Source organism: Pollicipes pollicipes, unplaced genomic scaffold, assembly GCF_011947565.3.
Source record: "Pollicipes pollicipes isolate AB1234 unplaced genomic scaffold, Ppol_2.1 Scaffold_4219;HRSCAF=4965_pilon_pilon_pilon, whole genome shotgun sequence".
Classification (NCBI taxonomy): domain Eukaryota; kingdom Metazoa; phylum Arthropoda; class Thecostraca; order Pollicipedomorpha; family Pollicipedidae; genus Pollicipes; species Pollicipes pollicipes.
In genome coordinates, this window is record NW_023596448.1 from 18,285,513 (window position 1) to 18,308,070 (window position 22,558).

The 22,558-nt window shown below is 56.2% G+C and overlaps 2 protein-coding genes across 2 annotated transcripts in view; both read right to left on the reverse strand.

The window, feature by feature from the left end:
• Positions 1–428: 428 nt before the first annotated feature.
• LOC119094952 (WD repeat-containing protein 81) lies at positions 429–6,450 on the reverse strand. The gene is made up of 7 exons (XM_037217864.1): positions 6,403–6,450; positions 5,879–5,968; positions 4,920–5,027; positions 3,934–4,002; positions 3,078–3,184; positions 2,591–2,736; positions 429–1,728 (listed from the first exon to the last, which is right to left on the reverse strand). The coding sequence occupies exons 1-7, from the start codon at positions 6,448–6,450 to the stop codon at positions 1,643–1,645; spliced, it is 654 nt and encodes a 217-aa protein (XP_037073759.1). The 3' UTR covers positions 429–1,642.
• Positions 6,451–8,449: 1,999 nt separating this feature from the next.
• LOC119095304 (WD repeat-containing protein 81) overlaps positions 8,450–22,558 on the reverse strand; it is a 194,945-nt gene continuing 180,836 nt past the window's right edge. Inside the window, exons 5-12 of the mRNA XM_037218156.1 lie at positions 17,774–17,921; positions 16,321–16,414; positions 15,381–15,556; positions 14,256–14,328; positions 11,175–11,319; positions 10,518–10,593; positions 8,962–9,100; positions 8,450–8,746 (exon numbers count right to left, since the gene is read on the reverse strand). Of these exons, the coding sequence (XP_037074051.1) occupies positions 8,511–8,746; positions 8,962–9,100; positions 10,518–10,593; positions 11,175–11,319; positions 14,256–14,328; positions 15,381–15,556; positions 16,321–16,414; positions 17,774–17,921 (1,087 nt within the window). The 3' untranslated portion in view covers positions 8,450–8,510. The remainder of the gene's footprint in view (positions 8,747–8,961; positions 9,101–10,517; positions 10,594–11,174; positions 11,320–14,255; positions 14,329–15,380; positions 15,557–16,320; positions 16,415–17,773; positions 17,922–22,558) is intronic.

Consider the following 22,558-nt stretch of genomic DNA (forward strand, 5'->3'; position numbering starts at 1 on the left):
AAGTCGATCCGCAAGCAGGTATGGATTTATTCCGGAACATATTTCGATAGTGCCTGTTTAGGAGAAGGCTGGCGTTGGAGTTCGTAACAGCCAACGCAGGGCCTTTATTTTTACAAGGCCTATAGGCCACTTTGTTGCATTTGGGGCACATGTAAACCCTTTGGCAGCACACTTTTATAGACTACGTTGTTTCAAATTCCATATGAGTCGTCCCACCGACTTCGCTTGACTCAGCTCAGGTTCATCTGACAAAATACGTTCAAAACCCCTGATTCTAACGATTCTACCATGACTCAACACTCCACAGTTGATCCTTAAGTTGATAAGGCTATTTCTGCAGTCTCTCCACTAGCTGACCATAACTGTCAGAATTATCGGGACGCCCGGATGCATCACTCGCTGTTGTTTCTCCACTGATCATGACGGAATAAGGGTACGCCGAACAGTTTATTCACCCGGGAAACGCCACGGCTCAAAGTAAGTACATTTTTCGAAAACGAATGACGTCATTTCCGCCCAGAGAAAATGTCGTCCTGCGCACCTGGTGACCACACCAATTAACCGTCATCCACCACATCGAAACTGGCAAACCCGGAACCCACCACATGACATTAAATGCATACATGAGCGTCTTTGGTGTGAAGAGAACGCAATAGTGTGAGGAACGAACGGGGTAGCATTTTCCACCACATCGTGTTAAAATGCTATCGCTAAAACAATGAAAGCGGAATGGCTCAAAACTCGTCCGCCTTCCATGCATCGCACAAGTAGCAGCCAACAATAAACAGTACATCAGTGAGCGCTGTTGATGCTAATAGAAAACACCGACGGAGAGAAGCAACGATCTAACAAACCGGTACACACGCTGCGACAGCACGTCACTAGCACACTGACGTCACTGGGTCCGACTACGATCTCATCGCGGCCCCTACAGCGCTGACATGGGATGAAACAGCTCCTCACGGTGGAAATCCCAACTTCGCCAACATGGCTTCTTAAGCGTTCATAAGCTAACCAAAACACAAAAATTCGTGCAGGTCCCGTGCTCGTGAATCTCTTATTTCGAATGGAAAATGACAGGCTATAGAAATGACCCCGCTCTCAGCAAACGTGACGTGCCTCACCCACAACTACCGTAACGTGACGCTAACCCAATGCTCTGGCAAACCCCCAGCGAACTTGTGACCGGAATGAGCCGGCCATTGACCTCCTGAAATCTTGGTCTACCAGTAAATACAGGGAAAGAGCATTGCGGACGTAGGAAAGCGACACCGCCTACCAATTTCCACAGTAGGCGGTGGAGCAAGTGCGTCACCAGTTACTCGCATTTCCCGCACTTAATCACGTTCCATCACGAGGATGAAATACCAACTTTGCAGCCCGGTGAAAGGGCTGCAAGCTCGTGCCGTGTGTGTGGGGGGGAGGGAGGGGGAGGGGGCGGGGCTCGTAACGGTGACCATTACAGTGAGGCGGGGCGGGCCAGCCCGCATCTCTTTAACCCTTTCCCAGCTTAAAGGCGTTGGTCTGACCCGTCCCAGTGAATGGGCCGTCCTCAGTCAATGCACGCTCTGCAGTCCGTGCGCACGCGCTGCTGCCTCGCCGCTCTTGACGGCCACGTCTCCAGGCGGTCTTCAGTCGCTCCTCAGTAGATGAGCCGTATGGAACCCTGGTCCGACCCCAGCAGCAGCAGCCGATTGGCGCTCAGTAGGGCCATCGAGGAGAGCACGCCTGCCGATCCGGCCAATCAGCGTCAGCGCGTGCGCCGCACACCCCCACGCCAGGAGAGACACCAGCGCCGCCGGGACGACTGATCTTCCCGGACACGCGGCTTGGCTCTCTTTCGGTAAGCTGCACACGTGTTGGTGATTACCTTTGCCTTAGCTATGTACGGTGCGTCTGCGCACAGACCGACCATTCTAGAAAAACGGGTTTGTCGATAAAACAGAAAGCACACCACTCAACGCCGGATATAAGCAAGCGCGCGTTTTAGCGATCAAGAAACGACAGCCAAGTGGGAAAAGTGCGGCAGAGAAGCGTCACAGGCGGACGTGAAGTGACACGTCAATGACACAATGACATGTCCCTCACGCCTCTCGCGTGAGGGAGGAACAGACGGCTCCACGGCAAGGCGACCATTTCATAGGATTCGCTTCAGGTGCGAGAGCCACAGCGAATGGATGCGTGCACTCGTGATGAACACGTTTACGACGTACTGCACTCGCAGACGCAAATGGATGCAAGCACGACAGCTTAGTGGGAGTGCATGCTTCGACTGCAGTTGCAAAGGAAGTGCAATGAGAAGCCACGAAGGACCGCAAACAGTGCGCCAGAGAGCTGCCAGGGCATGCGATCAAGAGTTTTCGCGTTACAAGTCGATATCAAACAAGCGAGATAACCGCACATGAAGCAAGCTGCAGAGCCACATGCTCCGATTCTGTCTGACCAGCATCCCTCCTCTGGACACGACCGACCGGTCACTCTGCCCGCCACAGACCACTCTCCACCGTAACGCGGGTCTCTCGGCCGCACACCGCCCGGTCCAGCCTGCCCCCACCGCAGCGCCCCCCTCCCCCGCGGCGCCCGTGCCCACCTTTGAAGCACTCGGGCTTCAGCTTGGTGGAGGAGAAGACGGCGCCCGGCTCGCTGCCGCTGCAGACGGCCAGCCGGTTGGTGGAGGTGCCGGTGATGACGTCGCCGGCGTCCACCAGGACGAAGCTGGCCGGCTCGCTCAGTCCGCTGGCGGCGCGGTGAGAGAGGTGTGAGGCGGCGGAGGTGCGAGGAGGGATGAGGATGACGCGCGCCGGGGAGAGAGAGTCAGGGGAAGCATGCGCCCAGGCAGAGCGGACATCCGCACCATACTATGTTAGAAGCAAAACGTTACAGCATGAATGCAATGCACAGCAGAAATAACGTCGGTGACAAATTGCTAAAACGTTGTTGCGGAATTTTGTCGGTGAATATCAGACCTCGGATGTCGCACACGTGACGTCACATATCACACATCGGCCGCACAGCCAGCTGGAGCGGCGGCAGGCGAGCAGGACGGCGGGAGGGCGGCCCATTGGCGGCGCTCTCACCGGAGCGTGGTACGTGCCGCGCCGTCGGCGGTCTCCCAGACAGTCAGGCTCGGCTCCACCGAACACGTCACCAGGCTGGCGTCATCGAGCGCCGCCACCTGCCGCACCTGCCGCACGAGTACGACACGCGCGTCACGGCGGGGTGACGTCACCGGGAAGGGTTGACGTCACGGGACGGGCGACGTCACGACGGGTGACGTAATCACGGGGGCAGTGACGCCATGAGAGGGATGACGTCGAGACGAGTGGCGACGTCACAACGGGTGACGTCATCACGGCATGCGATGGCGTCACGGGAGAGGCGACACCACGGTGGTTAGTGGCTTCACGACGTCATGCCGGCGTGTGCCATGGAACAAGCGGCGGTGGCTGCGGACCGCCTCGTTACACAACCACCGCGATGTCATGATAGGAGGATCAACAATAAGACGGAGACGCGGAGCAGCGGAGGGAACCGAGCCGTGGTTACGTCGTGCGACGCGAAGACAAGCGACGGCTTCTGTATCAGACTACCCGTCGTGGTCACGACTCGTGGACTCATCAACGCGTTCTATGAACCATGCGGCAAAATAGGCACCAGTAGGTGACGGGTCAGAACAGGCAGCTGTCCTCCGAACATCAGAAAAATGCAGCATCCGCCGTGTGGCGTCATGCGGAGAAACGAGCAAGCCAGAGCAGCACTTTCATTAGTCAATGCTGCTACCAATGTCGATGTGAAGCGAAGATCAAATAGCCACGGTGCTCCAACGCCAACAAAGGTGGCATCCCCCTCAATCAGGCCCCCGCCATCGCGACCACACCCGCATGTCGACCCCCCAACAACCCCCCCCCCCCCGACCGATGCTGCCAGCCTCACCTCAGCCTCGTGAGCCTTCCAGGCGGCACGCACCGTGCCGGTACGTAGATCGAGCACAGCGAGGGCGCCCTGCGAGTGGCCGACGGCCAGCCAGCGGCCGCCGGGCGCCACGGCCAAACAGCGGACCTGGCCGGCCGACGGTGACGCCGTCTGTCGGGCAGGGCTGGGAGTGAGCGGGACTGGCGCCGCCTGGGCGAAGGCGCGTGGCTGCGGCCGACGGCCGTTGATGTCGCCTCACGCCCACGGCGGCGGCCGGAAGTCTGGGGTCGTCACGGTCGACACGTGCGGACACATCATGTTCACGGGTCGATGACGTCACGCGTCAGCCCGTCGCAGAGGACACAGCGCAGTTCCTTTCTCAAGGGACGCTCGCCCGTGCGAAATGCAGCCGGGCCCTGCCACGTCCCACGCGGTCCCGCCCCGACGCGCACGAGACGGTCTCATCCCCCCAAACACGACACAGCGCGGTATCACAGGCGCGGTCACAGCGCCCGCGACTTCGAACGCAAGGCTTTGCCCGCAGCGACCTGAGCGGGCGGGTCGGGGAGTCGCAGGGGAGCCAGGTCCCGGCATGGCGTCAACGACCGGGACCACTGTGCGCCGGGGGGCGTCCGCCGAGCGAGTCCCTTGGCGACGTCAGGGATGGCACCAATCATGACACCCCGGGGCAGGGAATAGGGACAGCGCAGGGGACCTGTGCCAGAGGAGGTACCCGGGGACATGCGCCAGAGACGGTACCCGAAGACCTGCACCAGAGAAGGTACCAGGGGACCTGTGCAAGAGTCGGTACCCGGGGACCTGTGCCAGAGGCGCTACCCGCGAACCTGCGCCAAGGGAGGTACCAGGGGACCTGTGCCAGAGGCGGTAAGCGGGGACCTGCGTCAGAGGTGGTACCCACGGACCTGTGCCAGAGGCGGTACCCGGACCCAGACACAGGGCCGGCGCTGCCGCGACGTCGGCAAGGGCAGACGACCGGCCAGGCTCACCTTCCAGGTGCAGACAGCAGCGCCGATACGCGTGTCCACCAGCCGCAGGCTGGGCTCGCTGGATCCACAGAACAGGTACGGGCACGGCGCCGGAACCGCAGCCATGACCTGCCGCACAACGACGGCGGCAGCGGCGGCCGTGGTTAGAGGGCGACAAGTGAAACACGCACACCTGATGGCTTACGGGAGGTACTCGACTGTGGGAAAGTCGTGACGGTGACAGAACACCTTCACGGACGCCACTGAGCCAGCCAGCGGTGACAAGTCGGGCGGATGAAAGCCACAAACGTAGTTTGCTGTGCGTGAAACGCCCGGAGCATTTGAGTTTCATCTCAAGTGGCTCAGGAGCGCAGCGACACAAATGTTGAGGGGATGAATGAGCTACTCCGCATTCGACGGGATGACGAGAACATAAGGAGCAGGCAGAACCGGCGCATGTGTAGCACCAATGACAACAAACCGCAGGCTTACGCCACCTGTTGTCGCACCAACACACTGCAACGCAATGCTCCGGCACTGATGCTCGCGCCGAGCCGAAACATTCCCCCCGCCCATCTCCCCGCAAATCCAACTACTGCACTGTTCCGTTAATAGGTGCCGCCACTTCAGCGTCGCGGAACACGTAAGAGTCCGCTTCGGACGCTCATACGCGAGGACAGAGCCCCTCTGCAGTTCCCCAGGCGCCGCGCCGCCACCGGCCGATGCCGGCGCTCACCCGGCGGTGAGGGTTACTTCCCCTCGAGGGTGAGAGATCAGCTCCACCCGCCGGAGAGGCACCTTCACTGAACGGCGAGGGCGGTCTGCGTCCGAGTGAGAGGACCGCCCTCACTCGGAAAGAAGGAACGGCCTCGCTAGACCGAGCGGCCGCCACCGCTCGAAGGAGAGGGACCCGCCTCACCAGACCGAGCGGCCCCACCCACGCGAGAGCGGCCGCCCCCAGTCGGAACCCCGCCACTCACGCTGATGCTGCCCAGCTCGACCTGAGCGTCCGCAGCGCCGATGAACGGGTCCCAGAGGTGCAGCGTCTGGGGGTCGCACGAGGCCACCCGCTGCCGGGCCGGCAGGTAGGTGGCGCCCAGCACCGGCCGCCGGTGCTGGCTGTACGTCCATTGGGGTGTCGAGCGCTGGCTACCGTCCCCCTGGTGGAAGAGGTGGCGGATGTCACCGCGGGAAATTGGAGATCGAGGAAGGCGATCACCTATTTTTCGGCAGCCTCGGCTTGTATCGTGGCGCTTGATTCCTTCGGAAGGAAAGTGCTAGCAGGTTTGCTTTGTTTATGACTCAAGGTCACGTGGGAGTAATAGAAATAAGCTGTTTAATGACCCCGCTGGCCTGCAGCTTTGGTTTCGATGCATAGCTAGTGAGGTAATAGGTAACCGATGAGCTCCCAAGGTTCTTTGATGGCAACACAAACCCCTTAAGCATTCATACGTTGTCCCATCCTATACAATTATGTACATAAGCGGCCTCTGTTATCCCTCACCTTGCGCACGAATATACAAGCAGCCCTGGCGACCTGTGTTAACGTCATTGTCAAGACAGGCCATGCACCACACAGACAGTCCCGTGCCGTTCGCCACTGGCCCCACTGACCCCGACCTCTCGCGCCCGACTCCTCGCAGACCGGCACCTCTCGCACCTGGCTCCGCACCGGGACCAGGGCCGGACGCACCGGGCTGCAGACAGTCCACAGCTGTCCACAGCTCCGGACAGTCCACAGTTGTCCACAGCTCCGGACAGTCCACAGCTGTGCACGGCTCCGGACAGCCCACAGCTCCGAGCAGTCCACAGCTGTCCACAGCTCCGGACAATCCACAGCTGTGCACGGCTCCGGACAGTCCACAGCTCCGGACAGTCCACAGCTCCGGACAGCCCACAGCTCCGAGCAGTCCACAGCTGTCCACAGTTCCGGACAATCCACAGCTGTCTACAGCCCCGGACAGTCCCTAGCTGTCCACGGCTCCGAACAGTCCACAGTTGTCTACAGCTCCAGACAGTCCACAGAGGCACTCACCTGGCTGCGGATAGACCAGAGCTTGACCGTCTTGTCGCGGCTGGCCGACACGAAGCTGTTCTCGTTGTCGAGCACGTGCATCTCGCGCACGGCGCCGCTGTGGCCGTCGAAGCCCTGGACGCGGATCTGCTTGGGGTTGAGGTGCACGTCCACCTGCGCCAGCTCGTTGAGCCAGTACGCCTGCCAGGCGCCGCGCAGGTGCCTGCAACACCGCGTGGCACGCGGCGACTGTCAGCGACTTCCGCTCCGGGAGTCTGCGGAGAGTGGTGGCGCATGGTGTGGGCTGAGCACCCCCGCGCGCTGGTCACGGGTTGAACTCGAGTGCGCCGTGGTGTCCGAGCGCTGGCGGGACTGCCGTGATCGCTGCAGATGCATGGACGACTTGAAGACAACAGGTGCCGCATTCGTTTTCTTGAAAGTGGAACGCTCCCATGCCGAACGGCACAGTAATAGACGAACGGCAGAGTGAAGGCACAGTGAACGGCACAGTGAAGACCACATATGCGGCTACCTTCTCCCATACTAGACTCCACATCGTGGCATATGCAGAGAAAATGCATAGAGCGGGGACACAGCTTATTGAAGGCCATACCACTGTCTGGCCTGTACACTGCCCTCTTCCTTTTGTACAGGTGTTTGCCCCCAGCGCTACAACCTGCCCCTTGCGCGACTCTTTACGCCGTGTACTTGGCAACACACCGAGTGTTGCTGTCTGTTCGCGTGAATGTCTGCATCCTGTGAAGGCGTTGGCTCCAAACACTTCGAAGTTTTCCTCGTGTGCTGGAGTCTGCGACGTACATGCCGATGCCCGTGCTAATCCCGCCCGTCCCGTTCCGTCCCCGTCCCCGTCCCCGTCCCCGTCCCCGTCCCCGTCCCCGTCCCCGTCCCCGTCCTCGTCCCCGTCCCCGTCCCGCCCCGCCCCGTCCCGCGCACCTCTGTCTGCACTCTACTCCGGGCCAGTCCCATGTCAGAGATCCACCGCGACCTCCCTCGCGTCACCGCGCACGTGTCTCCACTCAGCGCGGCCGCCGCCCGCGCGCTCACCGACTGCCGTTGTTCATCTCCTTGTAGATGTGGCGCTGCCAGGTGTCGTCGAGCGCGGCGCCGACGGTCGCCGCCGCCGCCGGAGCCGCCGCCGCCGGGCCCTCGGTCTGGTGACGTCACAGGACGCCACACGGCCAGCGCGTCAGCCCGCGGTAGGGCGGCGTGGGCACAAACATTTGCAGCGATACGTACAAGCACCGTGATAAAGATGTAGATACTCCGAAACCCCGGCTTGGTTGTGTGTTTGTAAGAACAACAGCGGTAAAATCGGCTACAAACACAACTTGGAATTTCGCATGCTTTGCGAAAGTCATTACGCCACTTTTCTTTTCTTGCCTGTCAGTTAGGTGCGGTACTTGACATGCTTTTACGCCGCGTCTCAGCTCGCTTCAGTGACATGGCCGACATTTCAGCACCCAATTTGTCCTTGTCAACAGCGCCATCGGCACTCGCAACGACCGCAAAGAAGCAGCCTACACCCGAGCCGAAAGTCGAATTCAGTCGGCCTTTACACGGAACAACGTCGCCACACATCAGCAAAACGGCGCAGAAGCCGCTGCCGTCCCAGCCGGAGCCGCCTTTGGTCGCACCTGTACGTAGATTCTGTTGCCGATGGCCGGAGCTGTGGAGCCGAACCCGGCACCGCCAGCGCCGCCGGCGCCGCCCCCACTGGCGGTGGCGGCGGCGGTGCCGTCCCGGCCTGACCCGGACCCCGTACTACCGGCCATCGGCAAACTGGCGTTTGGGCCACTGGTGACATCCCGCGGCACTGCCGGAAAACGCAGTTTACCAGCGGTCCGGCAGGTGACGATGGTTTGAGACGTACCGGCAGCCTACACCGCACACAACCCGACCTGGACTTAAACGTCACATTGCTAAATATCAGCAAAACCAGAAAAATGCACGGTTAACGTGAAATGTTTGACAAAGAAGCAAACCGAAAACAATTGGAGCTGCTCGTATTGGCCGAGACTGGCGACTCACAGGTGACTGCCCTCTGGCGGTGGAGAACGCAGAGGTCGCGAATCAGTTCAATGTCTTCGGACGAAGCTGCAGTGCACAGTGCCTCCAAGAGATGGCAGAGCGGCACGTAGACGGCGTGAGCCAGGGCCGGCGTGAAAACCTGCACAACGCCGACGAGTTCCCATTGGTAGTCCATGCAAGTGCAGGAGTTGGGTACAACACATAAAACATCTGCATGAAATGGTCTACGTAGATCGCATACCACAATTACCTATTTGATGTCAAATTATAACACTGTAATTCAAGCCTTCACTCTGAAGCCTCCGTACTAATGCTGATTACCCTAACGAAGGCCCCGAAATAGGCCCGTGTTAAATTAAGCGACAGCCAGCGGTTTGTAGTTGAGTAAATCGTCAACATTCAGAATTTTAACACGAGGCTGGGTGGCCGGTTGAATAGGATGCCTTCAGGCGGGTGTGGAGAAAATCTCCGCTGACTAGCCGCCTTCAGATTTAAAGAACTAAACGAGCCTGAGATACCAAATTCACTGGGTAGGTAGCTCTCTTTATGGACAAATATGAATCAGATGTTCAAGTCTATGGGTTATGACCTTCGGAATACATAAGATGAAATAAGGTCCAACTGAGATCGATGTCTACAGTGCTTAATGACCTCATATAACTCGTTTTGACATACCTCTTCAAACTAAAGTTTCTGTCAGGCCATATCCAATCACTGACCTGTCCTGGCTTTCAGAAGATTAAACTAACCAAATTCCTTCAACATAGTTTTATATTTGAATTTGAAATCAGGACGAAGAAGAACCATGGGCGCCATCTTCCTCACACCAAAACGTTGGTCAATATTTTTTTTCGGGTCAGTGACCCCCCGTAACCTTCAGGAAGTCAAACTTATGTATATGTTGACGTAACAGTGATAAAATAATTAGAAATGCACGCAAAAACACCCCATAAATCAAATCATCCACTGAACAAGCTTTTTGCTTCCACCTTGATCTGACCTTTAAACCTGATCTTAGATCAATGAAGTTACTTGCAACCACAATTCACACTGTCTAATTGTCAGTACACCATCTCGAAGTTGCATGATTTCGTCTAGCACTCCACTGTCGCACCAGCCTGAAAGCTGCCATTAAACTGCCTTCACTGACAATAACGGGGTGACTTTAACCTACTGCAGTTTAGCAGCCTGCAGAGGCACATCTTATTTGTATAAAAACAGGATTTTTAATTATGCACAGCTAGACAACATTTGACATCGCTAAGCCGCACCATTCTGATCTTCGTCTAAGAAACGTTCTGGACCGTCAAGCATCAGCTTACCCAGGCACGTGCTATTGATCATCCCCTCACCCACGCAGACACCTCACAAACACACGTATCTAGATGATATCCTATGACACGATCATAGCCGTCAGGCCCAATAACAGTCCCTCCCCCCCCCCCCCCCCCTGTTCGCTGCCGATTCACTAAACTCCCGGCACTGATTTTCCCAGCGGCAGCCGGCCGGCTCCAGCGGTGGCGCCACCTTCCAGTGACATCGTCAGGTAAGCTCACCTGGACCAACTCGGCTCGGGCGCGCCGCGTGACGTCACTGTCGGCCGCTACTGGCCGGTCGCAAGGACTTTCCGCCCTGCGGCAGTCGAACATACGGCCAGTCAGCGAAGAGGCAGTAGTACGTACAGGAAGAGGGAACTGGGGAACAGCGATTTAGCGAAGACAGAGCCGCAAACATGGCCGATCAGAGGAGACGTGGCCGTATCACTGGGAGGCAAACACGCTTACAGCCAGTCAGCGTGCACGCAACCTCGTCTGGAGCCATTCAGAAGTACAAAAAAATGAGACAAAGTAGCACAAAGAAATACAGCGCAGCGCAGCGCAGAGGTACCCGACGCCCTTACATCAGTGCGTGTGCTCATTGTGAGTCGACTGTTTCCGCCCACTTAGTGCCAACTAGCACAGCCTACGCAATGGTACATGACACCAATCCCCCCATGCCAGACAGTGCCCTTTTGACAATGTAACTATTTGCTAGCAGGCTGCCATCACCCTTACGTGCACCTTGGACACAGGTCCACCAAGGACACCCCATCGCCGAGAAACAGTCTGCATCTCCCCGCAATGACTCTTGTTAATACGCTGCACGCCCCTTGAGGGAAGCTAACCAAGAACCTCGCATTCGTTCCTGTACGTACATTAACTTGACGGACTGACCTTTTGAAAAGGCGGCCAAACGTAGCCGCCAGCTGACTGGTGACGTCACCCAGCTGGCGCAGCGACATCTCCAGGCCGATGCGGTGCGTAACCATGACAACCAGACTGAGCCAGCGATAACAGACGGCGGCTCGGCCGGCCGCGCCTAATGCAAAATGGACCAATCAGAAGATCGTTCGTGACGTCATCAGCTGTCACACCACGGATTCAGCTGTCACATCGACGTGTGAACGTTATCGGGTTAAGTTGCATGACCAATCACCTAAAAGAGTTATACGCGACCAACCAGGTAAAACGGTTACAAAACCAATTTACTCGTTTATATGTTTGAGCAGCACTGCACTGAGAGGCGAGGCCGTTTAACTAAAATACAATAAATACAAAGCATACAGTAGTGTATAAAATTTAAGGATGGCATATGAAAGCTGAGTGAAGATGCTACAATGGTATTCATACTTGATCCCTTCGGCTCTAAAAGTGCCAAAACAGTCGTGAAAAATATCCGCGCTAATGTTGCTAGCTAAAAAATGTTCCGGACGTCTGGCAGTCTTAAAAAAAAACAGACCGCTCTAAGCTGTCTGCACACGAGTGCGAGGTACAGCGAGCAGAATTCAGGTGCGGGTCGATCGAGGCGGCACAAGCAAAGGGAAACAGGTAGGCGATATTTAAGAGTTCAGTTCACCTTGGAAGATGTTTCTCAGAAAACGTAAATCGCACTCCTCGCGCTGCTAGAGATGATATTTAAAAAGTAAGCGGAAGGATGTCATAACAGAGAAAAGCGTTCACATCGAGAATCTATGAGTAAGCATCCAAATAATAAACTTGTGCTGCATGCAATCGACCCACAATGAGTGGGAATTGGCCGCCCCGTCCCGACCACGCTACAGCATTCTAAAACCGATCGCACGTTTGTAAAATACGCAGCCGATGAAGTGCTCGATTGTCCCCACTGACTGTGTCAGAAACATATGACGCGAAAGTTACTTTAGTATCCAGCGTTACGCCAGGTCCCCAATTTTGCACACATGTTCAAGCTCAGTTTCATCACTAACAGATATGACCTGGGCGGGAGCACGCCTGAGGGTCATCGCGAATGTTACACATTCTACAGGGTTGAGGGTTAGCCTCCACCGACAGAACGCGCTGTCAGACGATCGAGATCATTCTGCGGCAGCGCGGCAGCAGCCGGGGGCGTAATTCTACGGGAAATTTTTACGTCACCAGCATACAAAAGACAGCCGGGTTTAATGACACAGGGAAGGTCGCTTATAAAACAGTGAAAAAAGGAGGGGAGACCAGAGTGATCCTTCCGGGACGCCGGAGGTCAACAGTTTCCAATCGGAAGTTTTTCCGTTGACGACAACCCTCTGACTTCTGTCGGACAGATACGAGACAAACCGTTATAGTCAAGATTCCCTTAAATGGTATGAACGTTTTAGCTCGTGGATTCGAGGCTCACGGTTAATGTAGTCGGTACGCTAAACTTTTCAGACCCACGTTGTTTGGCGATGGCGTTAAGCTTCCTACTTTGAAGGTGTTGTTTCGCAGCGCCCCATTTTTGGGTCTGTCCACCACGAGCTCCGCTGGTGTTGTACACGCTCTCCGTGAACATGCGATCCCAGGCATTCACTAGAATGATCTCGGATGTTACGTTTTCTTTCTTCCACAAAAACCTTTTCCCGGCCAGAGGGCACGGCAAATGCATACCGCGTTATTCCGCTTGCGTGCCCCCTCCGGCCCATTAACGCCTGTATCAGAATTTCTATCTTCAGAATTTGCTAGGATCGCCAGCACTAATCGATCCCGAACAAGCGTTCAATTATGACCAGAAATCAACGATAATGTACGGCGTCGCAAACCATTCTATTGTGCGGCGTGATTCCCCTCTATTAAATAATCTTTCATCTACAGCCGGATGTTTGACACAGAAAACTTTGTTCGCCTTTTTGACTTCTTGTGAAATTAACCTAGATCTACGCCGCAAAACACCAGCGTTCTCTGTCAGCCAGGTATCTGTTTTGCCGGACCCCAAGGAATATTCTGGCTCGACAACGCTCACACGACTGGGAATCAAAAGATCAAGGCACCACTTTCCGCAGTTGTAGTATCAGGAAAGATCCCTTCGCAGGCATGGGATATCCCGAAATGAGTGTAATGGAGCCTGCCATGGGTTAAAGGCACATCTCTGTAATATTATCTCATCCGGATGTACCACACAGGATGTGCCGAGGCAGGGAACGTAAACATTCTGCGCGGTGTGATCGAAACTGAAAGATTCTGGTATGATATTGAGTGATTTTTTCAAAGACATCCAGCAGTGCCTTCATCCCATGGGCCCACATGAGGAAACTTCCTTCGACGCATTGACGCACCGCATGTCCAACATTGGGCTGCGATGCCATTTAGTCAGGCCCGATGACTCAGGGCCATGCAAAAATACTGTGACCGAGGGTGGCGCACAACGGATACCCATGCCCACGTCTATAGTGTGCTTGTACCGAGTTTTCGAAGTGCACTAGGTTATTGTAAGATTATGGTAAACATATACAATATATAATGTATAAGATAACATATATAATATATGAGACAAAAGGTGTAATGCATAAGATATAATATATGAGGCATAAGATATAATATATAAGATATGATATATAAGATAAAATAAAAAAAACATCAGATATGATATATAATATATAAAATATAAACATAAGTTTTGTATGGCCAACTGTACTCATACCAACTAGGCAAATTTTATCCGTATTTTCACCGATTGAACTCATCACAGAACCCGCAACTTCTTTTTTGGTGATAGGAATGCGTGCACATTTGATACATACCTTGCAATGACAATAAATACAACCTAGAGTAAGCTTGGTCCGGAACGTGTCCTTTACTCTACTTAGGCAGGACTTTGTGTTCGGTAGGTGCGTAGGAGCTGACAGCGGCAGCTCCAGTGTAATCCTGCTGATTAGCCCCTAAGACAGTTTGCCCAAGACAGTAAGACAGTTAGGCGAGCCCACCTCAAGCGGTGAGGTAAGGTCATACCCACCTAATGGGAAAGCCAGGTCAAGGTCAGCTCACCTGACGGGAAGGTCAGATCCGGGTCAGTGGCCGTCTGAAGCACGGGCCGGAACACCCCCGCCAGCAGGGACTCCTGGAGGTCAGAGCACACACTCAACTCAACGCCGCGTCCTCACCGGCGGCACTCAACGCACTCCGTTTTGTGGTAAAGCGGACGTTTACGACCAATCGAGGGCACTGCTCTGCCTCAACTTGAGGCTGCGGGTTTGGGTCCAATGAAGCTGGTGGTTGGCCCTCACCCGTGCATTCGCTCAGGCTGCTACATACCCTGCCACACACGACAAGGAGCCACACACGACAAGCTGGAGGGATTCGCATGAAACCTCACGCTACCATGCCTAAGACAACCTCATCATCCATCAACAAGCAACAAGGCAGACAAACAAAAACAAACGGCAAACGACGCTATAAAAACGAACGCATTGCATTCAGCTCCAGCGCTCATCTCGGCGAGAACAATGACCCCCGCCATTCACTAAGTGGAGCGGCGGGGGGGGGGGGGAAATCGGTCGGCCACGAGCGTTGAGTCCCACGCAGGCGCCACGTAGCACTGCCGCGTGATGGTACCGTGTATCTCCCCAGCTGCTGACCCGTGTCCAGCTGCTGGCCCCTCACCAGCTGCTGACCCGGGGCCGGTTGCTGGCCCCTCACCAGCTGCTGATCCGTGGCCAGCTGCCGGCCCCTCACCGGCTGCTAACCCGAGGCCAACTGTCGGCCCCTCACCGGCTGCTAACCCGAGGCCAGCTGTCAGTTCCTCACCAGTTGCTGACCCGTGGCCAGCTGCTGGCCCCTCACCAGTTATGACCCATGGCCAGCTGTCAGCCCCCTCACCAGCTGCTGACCTCCGGTTATCTATCGGTCCCTCACCAGCTGCTGACCCGAGGCCAACTTTCGGTCCCTCCCCAGCTGCTGACCCGTGGCCAGCTATCGGCCTCTTACCAGCTGCTGACCCGTGGCCAGTACCGGCCTCTCGCCAGCTGCTGCTTGGGAACAGACGGCGGCACCCTACGGCCTCCTGGCGAGGGAACATCTCAACCCGATCATTCCGAAGACCCCTCAACAGCTGCTTATAGCCAACTGTCGACCACTGACCGGCTGCCGACCCGTGACATCGCGCATTCCTACCTGCAGCAGGTCCATGAGCAGCGTGTCGCTCAGGTAGGGCAGCACGTGCAGCAGCAGCGTCAGTCCGCCAATCAGCGCCGCCTCCACCGACGCCGTCAGCTTGCGCAGGGCGGAGCCGCACAGCTCGGTGACGTGCGGTAGGTACTGGTTCAGGATAAGCTGTTCGCCATACAACTCTGGAGGCGCGGACGAAGGTTAAAGCCAAGCAGCCAATGCCGAACACGCACGCTGCCGCCCGTAATCACTGCGAGGCCCACGTACTGCACACGTGCCGCGAATCAGAGATTTTCTAAGATCCGACACTTTTCCAAATGTCCCATCCCTTCACTAGCTGTGCAAACGAGCTAGCTATGGTCCGCATCTTTTAAAGAACACGGAAAACACCTCCTCCGCGTCCAAAGGTTGTCCTCCAATTATGCCGGAATCGAACATCTAGGCATATGTCGCTTCTAAAGAATTGATAGTAATTTGACGCCAACGAGCAGAGCTTGGTGGTTCGCAGCGTTGCAAGGTTTTCTGTCCACATGACGGTCCCTTGGCATTCGCGATAACCGTTTCGAGGGTCACCGCACGACCGCCTCGGGGCACCACCTTATGTAGATCACTGGGCCGCCTGGGCAAGACTCAATCGTTGTTCGTGCATAATATTCTTCTCCGACGTTACGGACTGTATGAAGCAGGCCCTCGCGACGCCGCACTCGTTGCGAAGCACCCACCTGCAACGTCGCACTCGTTACGGAGCACCCACCTGCAACGTCGCGCTCGTTACGGAGCACCCACCTGCAACGTCGCGCTCGTTACGGAGCACCCACCTGCAACGTCGCGCTCGTTACGGAGCACCCACCTGCAACGTCGCGCTCGTTACGGAGCACTCACCTGCAACGTCGCGCTCGTTACGGAGCACCCAACTACAGCGTCGCGCTCGTTACGGAGCACCCACCTGCAATGCTGCAGAGGCAGAGGAGGACCTTGTCCGAGCCGGCGTCGCCGGCCAAGCTGCGGCTGTACACCGCCTGGGGGCGCTCCGGGGCCGGCTGGGGGCCCCAGGGGACGCCCTCGTCAGACGACCAGCAGCCGAGGCGGCGGCGGGTCACGCCCGGCAGACTTTGCAGACGCGCTCGTTGGCCAGGGACCTCAAACGCGCAAATAACTGAGCACCCCACGCAGCGCGAGCCGGTGACCAGCGGGCTTCGGTTTCAGCAGAGTTTCACCTGGATTCAGCGCACTTTCAGCAGTAACAGGGTTTTCAAGGGTTGGACAGCTTGCAGCAGGGTTTCAGCGAGCGAAAAATAAACGTGGATAAATGACATTCGTAAACACGGGTTCTGTGGAAACCATTGTCACCGGTACTCCACAAAAACACAAACTGTGAGCGCACATCAGGCGAGGAAAGTTACGCGTACTAAATCGAACACCGGGAACGGCCTGGGTTCGGCTCATTCCAAAGTTCAGAAGATTTCACAAATATTTCATACGGAAGACGAACGGAGGCTGTGGTTAAGGACGACTACCGTGACATACAGATCGTCCATTGTACATAGCTAAACAGAAGTGGAGTGGGCAAAGGCGGTGTTGAAGGGTAGCCAGCTTTGTCAGAGTGGGACTTAATATGTCACATATGCTACCAATGCGACATGGCTGCTACAGAGTGCGGTTCTACAGTGGCTACTACAGTGGCAGCGGCTCTGTCGAAAGAACGCCCTAGTGGACCAGACTGGTCGAAGCCCGCTACAGAGTAGGCGCGGCTGTGTGGGAGTTTGCACGGCAAAGTCTGAGAACTCTTGGCTGCGTAAAAGCACTATGCCAGAGCGCCGGGCAGGTTTGCGTCGGGGTGGACATAGCTGAGCCGGAGTAAACATGTCTGGACCGGAGTGGAAATGGCTGAGCCGGACTGGACATGGCTGAGCCTGAGTGGACACGGCTGAGCCGAATGGACATCACTGAGTCGATACGAACCGAGCTGCTTCCCAGCAGCTTCAGTTGTGACACAGCGCAACATCAGAACTACCACCATGCGACGATAACGCTCATCGCCGCTTCAGCGTGTGCCCTCTATCGGGACCACTTCTCGTCCGCGGCGCGGTCACCTTCAGTGTGTGCCCTCTACCGGGACCATTTCTCGTCCGCGGCGTGGTCACCTTCAGGGTGTGCCTTCTACCGGGACCATTTCTCGTCCGCGGCGCGGTCACCTTCAGTGTGTGCCCTCTACCGGGACCATTTCTCGTCCGCGGCGTGGTCACCTTCAGGGTGTGCCTTCTACCGGGACCATTTCTCGTCCGCGGCGCGGTCACCTTCAGTGTGTGCCCTCTACCGGGACCATTTCTCGTCCGCGGCGCGGTCACCTTCAGTGTGTGCCCTCTGCCGGGATCATTTCTCGCCAGCGGAGTGGTCACCTTCAGCGAGTCCGGGTCCGAGTAGCAGACGGCCAGCATGCGCAGCAGGTTGCGCGCCAAGTGGCGGGACGTGAGGGCCGGGCCCAGCCGATGAGCCAGCCACATCACGGACTCGGCCGCCACGTCAGAGATCAGGCACCCCGGCGCCCTGAAACGGCAGGCACTGACGTCAGCAGCGCGCCCTGAAACGGCAGGCGCTCAAGTCAGCAGCGCGCCCTGAAACGGCTCAAGGGCATCAGAAGACTCCAACAGATGGAGGGCATGGATGGAGTTGATAGTCCAACATGCCATACATGGATCCGTGCATGGATAGCCCAAAATGCCATTCAAAAGTTATCCAAAACTAGCACATAGACGCCAGAGGGACACCTGGACACAAAACACAAACCGACATGAGCGGGGTAGAGGGGCAAATAAAATAGCTCCCTAAATGGAAAGTGCAAACATCACAAGAAATCCGAGAAAGGAAATCAGAAGGACGTAAAAAACACACCCCGAGGCGTCATATGGGCTGCGTTCCACCTGCCTTCAGCACATTTGTCAGCATCAATCACGGTCCAGTTTTCTCTCTATGTCACGTCACGTGACCACAAGGTCACGTGATGGTCTGTGACGTCACATCCTGTTGACGATGGTGCCAGGATTTTTCGTCAGCCCGTCAGCATGGAGAAAAGGCGCTACCAGATTAAGAAATCACTTCGACAAAGAAGCGGGAGTTGACATGGCAGCTCTTACGTCGGGGAATACCAGCGGCATAAGTTAGGTGCGGTGGGGCGCCTGTCTCTGATTTTGGGGAATGCAACGCACGACATGTAAGAAGGGAACTGAACTGCCAACAACTGCCATGGAAGAGTGAGTAATAGTGATTGGTGCGGTGTTTGGTTACGTTCCCTTGTAAATTAATGGTAATCGTAAGAGTAGTCGTTGCGGAAACCGTGACAAATGAGATCAGAAACGAAACACCACGGGTCTCGAACATGGGCTTTGTCGGTCCAAGTAGGAGTTCGGTGAAAGGATAGGCTTCATGCCAGCACAAGTAGCAGTGAAGGATCGTTACACCATTTCCACACAGAAATGAGTGAACACTTGAAATGAGTAGGAAGGAAACTGAAATGGGATGGAAATGGGAATAGGCACTCAACTCACGGATGGGACAGAGGATGGTACTATAAGAGCAGGATCCACACTTCCAAACACCACTTTATAGGGAGCGTATCATGGTCGGCGGTAAGCCACAGTTAATGAGTGGTCTAAAGTAGTCCAAAGGTAGGGGGAAAAGGAGGGTAAAGTTAAAAAATCCCGCGTCAGCCCACCCATCAAACGCTCCGCCCGAACGCATGACGTCACGCATTCCAGCTGACAATCGTGCTGACGACGAATCGAACGGGGCTATGACAGCATTACGAAGTCACCAGGAGCGTAGTTTACTACCCAGTTGGTGAGGGAGGAGGAGGCGACTCCAGCCCAAAACTTTAAGTGGAAACTGAGCCAACTTTGGCGAGAAATCCGCACTGGTTTACTTTGGGGCAGGTTTAGCCATTTCCCTGCCCTCAACCCCCCCAACTTATTTTTAAAACTACAGCCCTCAAACGTTACAAGCCGACGTTGCAGGAATCCGCTAACTTGATGACTGCATATATTGGAGTGAGTCGATGCAGCAGCACACAATCACGCCAACGAGAGGCCGGAAACCTAACACAAGCGACCTATATTGTCCAAACATACCACCAGGACACTCCCCACGGTACAGGACACTCCCCAGGACACTCCCCACGGTACAGGACACTCCCCAGGACACTCCCCACGGTACAGGGGTGCCCACAACAGAGCCAAACATACCACCAGGACACTCCCCACGGTACACGGGTGCCCACAACAGAGCCAAACAGCAGACAAAACATTACGCTGGCGGAGGTCCAAGTCCATCCCCCACACGGAATAAACAGATGTCTAACGAGCTGTTGTGACTGGTGTGCCACGAGCTCCTCCCGGACCGACGCTCCGGTGGGCTCCGAGCTCTTCCAGCGGCGGATGAAGCTTCGAGTGATCGCCACGTCAAGAACCCCAGTCGCCGGAGGGCACAATCGCACGGGTGTCGCCTGCGTGCGTCACCCATCTTGTACGTGGGTCACTTACGTAACTCGACTGATCGTGCATGACATTCATTTGCACTCGCGACAGCCCCTGTTGACAACAGACGGCACCGCAAAAGTGCTCACATTGGCCAGACGAAACAACTTGCCACGGAGACAAACACCAGAAGGGGACTGCAGACAGTTCATCCACAACTGACGGAGAGATCCTGGAAGGTACAGAGGCCGCATGATGCACTGCTAACGGAGGGGCCCCGAAGGGCACACAGTCCGCATAATGCACTGCTGACGGAGAGGCCCCGAAGGGAACAGAGTTCGTGTGATGTGATACTCACGGAGAGGCCCCGAAGGGCACACAGGCCGCATAATGCACTACTGACGGAGAGGCCCCGAAGGGAACAGAGGTCGTGTGATGTGATACTGACGGAGAGGCCCCGAAGGGCACACAGGCCGCGCAATGCACTACTGACGGAGAGGCCCCGAAGGGAACAGAGTTCGTGTGATGTGATACTGACGGAGAGGTCCCGAAGGGCACACAGGCCGCATAATGCACTACTGACGGAGAGCCCCCGAAGGGAAACAGAGGTCGTGTGACGTGATACTGACGAAGAGGCCACGAAGGGAACAGAGGCCGCGTGATGTACCACTGACGGAGGGGCCTCGTAGGGAACAGAGGCCGCGTGATTCTCTACTGACTGAGAGGTCACGGAGAGAACAGAGACCACCTGATTCTCTGCTGATGGAGAGGTAGAAGGAGACAGAAGCATGATACCCCACTGACGGAGAAGGCTCGGAGGGACAGGGGGCACATGACACACTTTTGATGGGCAGAGAACAAAGACGACCGGGACATGATACACTTCTGACGGAGAGGCTTGGAGGGACAGGGGACCACTAGCGCACTTTTGACGGAGAGTGACCGAAGAGGACACAGACAGGATACCCCGCTGACGGGGAAGGATGGAAGGGACAGAAGCCACTTGACGCACTATTGCCGGGCAGAGACCAAAGAGGACAGATGCATGATATCCTAGAGGAAAACGACTGCAGGAAGGGGTCTGCTGACGACAGCCTGGTGACCTAGGGTATTCACCCTTACTCCTCTACATTTCCACTGTAAAAACGTCTGTAAAAGTGCACATACAAAGGGTAGTAGGACGTGACAAGACAAAACCAGGCACGGCTTAAAATAACTCGGCTGTACCAGTTGCAGGACGAGGCGTCGCAGTCCGAGAGATACGGACCAGCTCCGTGGGACCGTGCCCCACCCTGGGTCAAGTCCTGGACCTCCCGACGTTACATGGAGACGGAGGACCGGATGGGGTGCGATTTATGCCAGCATCTCCAGCCCCGGGTGGCGGCGGCGAAGGCCCATCGGCGGGCCTCTACCGGCGGTCTGGATACAAGTGGAGGCCTCCACCGGCCTTCTGGACGATAGAGTGTCACTTCGGGGGATGGGCTTCTTGTCTGCCCTGGACAGACGATTTGCGGCCTTAGCAGCCTCAAGCTCGGCCAATCGCGCCCGCTTGGAATCGCGTGTCTGTACGCCTCGTGGCGCTTCATCGTCTCTGAAGCTCGTCCAAACGCTCTTGCCAGTGCACTGGCCTCCGCTGCAGTGGCGTCACTGAAGTGGCGTCGCCTCCGACGCCACTGCAGTGGCGTCGAAGGCAGCGAAGGTAGCAGTATGTCCATAGTAAGTTGCAACCTTTCCAAAAGTGGGCCAAATTGCGTCGTACCACGGCAGACTCATACCACATCCAACCTCTAAACAAGATGATGATTGCAGGATTTCCCGAGACATGTGCGAGGATGATGCATGGATGCATGTGCGAGGATGCCGCTGCAGGCTTTCGTGGAAACCAATACCGAGCGTGTTCGAACGTTAATGACTGAGCGCGGCAATGCAACGATTTATACCCATGGTCTCGTCCAGCTACCTGGCCAACATTGACCTGCATTGTCACGGCCCATCGTCACGTGAGGCGACACGTGACGCCGTATGTGACGCCGCACGTGCGGGTAAGCTATTACGTCAGTTGCAACCGCCGTCAATGAAGGGCTCCCGATGCCGTCGGCCAGGGTACCGCCGTTCACCGTGACAACGCAACGGAAGCTCAGCGTTCCAGAGCTCGAATTATTCTGATTTTTTGCCGAGTCACTGGCGGTGGCCAGTTGTGGTCAGATGCACGCGGCCGGGGCAAGATCTTCACGTCTTAGGAGAAGCCAGTGCCACACAACGGGCACTTACAGTCCGGCGATGCCTTACTAACATCTCATCTTTCTATGAGCAACCAGCTTCAGAAGCTGTGGCATGCCTGGGTTCGCATTTAACCCAAGTCAGTACATACCAACGCAATACGCAGCATGCCCTTTGCACAAGAAACTTTCACAAATAGCGCAACAATACCTTCAACGGAACTTCGACTTTCGACAACGTGGCATCAAAACCAGTGCCTTTCAACTCCCTCCGTACCCCCTCTGAGTGTACTCGGAGGGGGCACTCAAGGTCAATGCATCTATGCGATACACGTGCTCCACGGCCGCCGTCATCAACAGAGCGCCCGGGACACGCATCTGATTCACGTCATCCCCATGTGGGCACAACATCGGCAACGGCCGTCCTCTGCCGTGTCGTCATGCAACATTCTGCCCGCCGGGCGCCTTCAGGCGGCAGTCCAACTGCAATCAGCAC

What these genes read in the sequence shown, in the direction of transcription:
- LOC119094952 (XM_037217864.1), bottom strand. Translation starts at nt 6,450, where the DNA reads ATGACGTTAACACAGGTCGCCAGGGCTGCTTGTATATTCGTGCGCAAG. An exon ending in GGAAGGCTCACGAGGCTGAG is followed by an intron (nt 3,185 to 3,933) that starts GTGAGGCTGGCA and finishes CTCGTGCGGCAG; the next exon opens with GTGCGGCAGGTGGCGGCGCT. An exon ending in GCGGCACGTACCACGCTCCG is followed by an intron (nt 2,737 to 3,077) that starts GTGAGAGCGCCG and finishes CCGCGCCGCCAG; the next exon opens with CGGACTGAGCGAGCCGGCCA.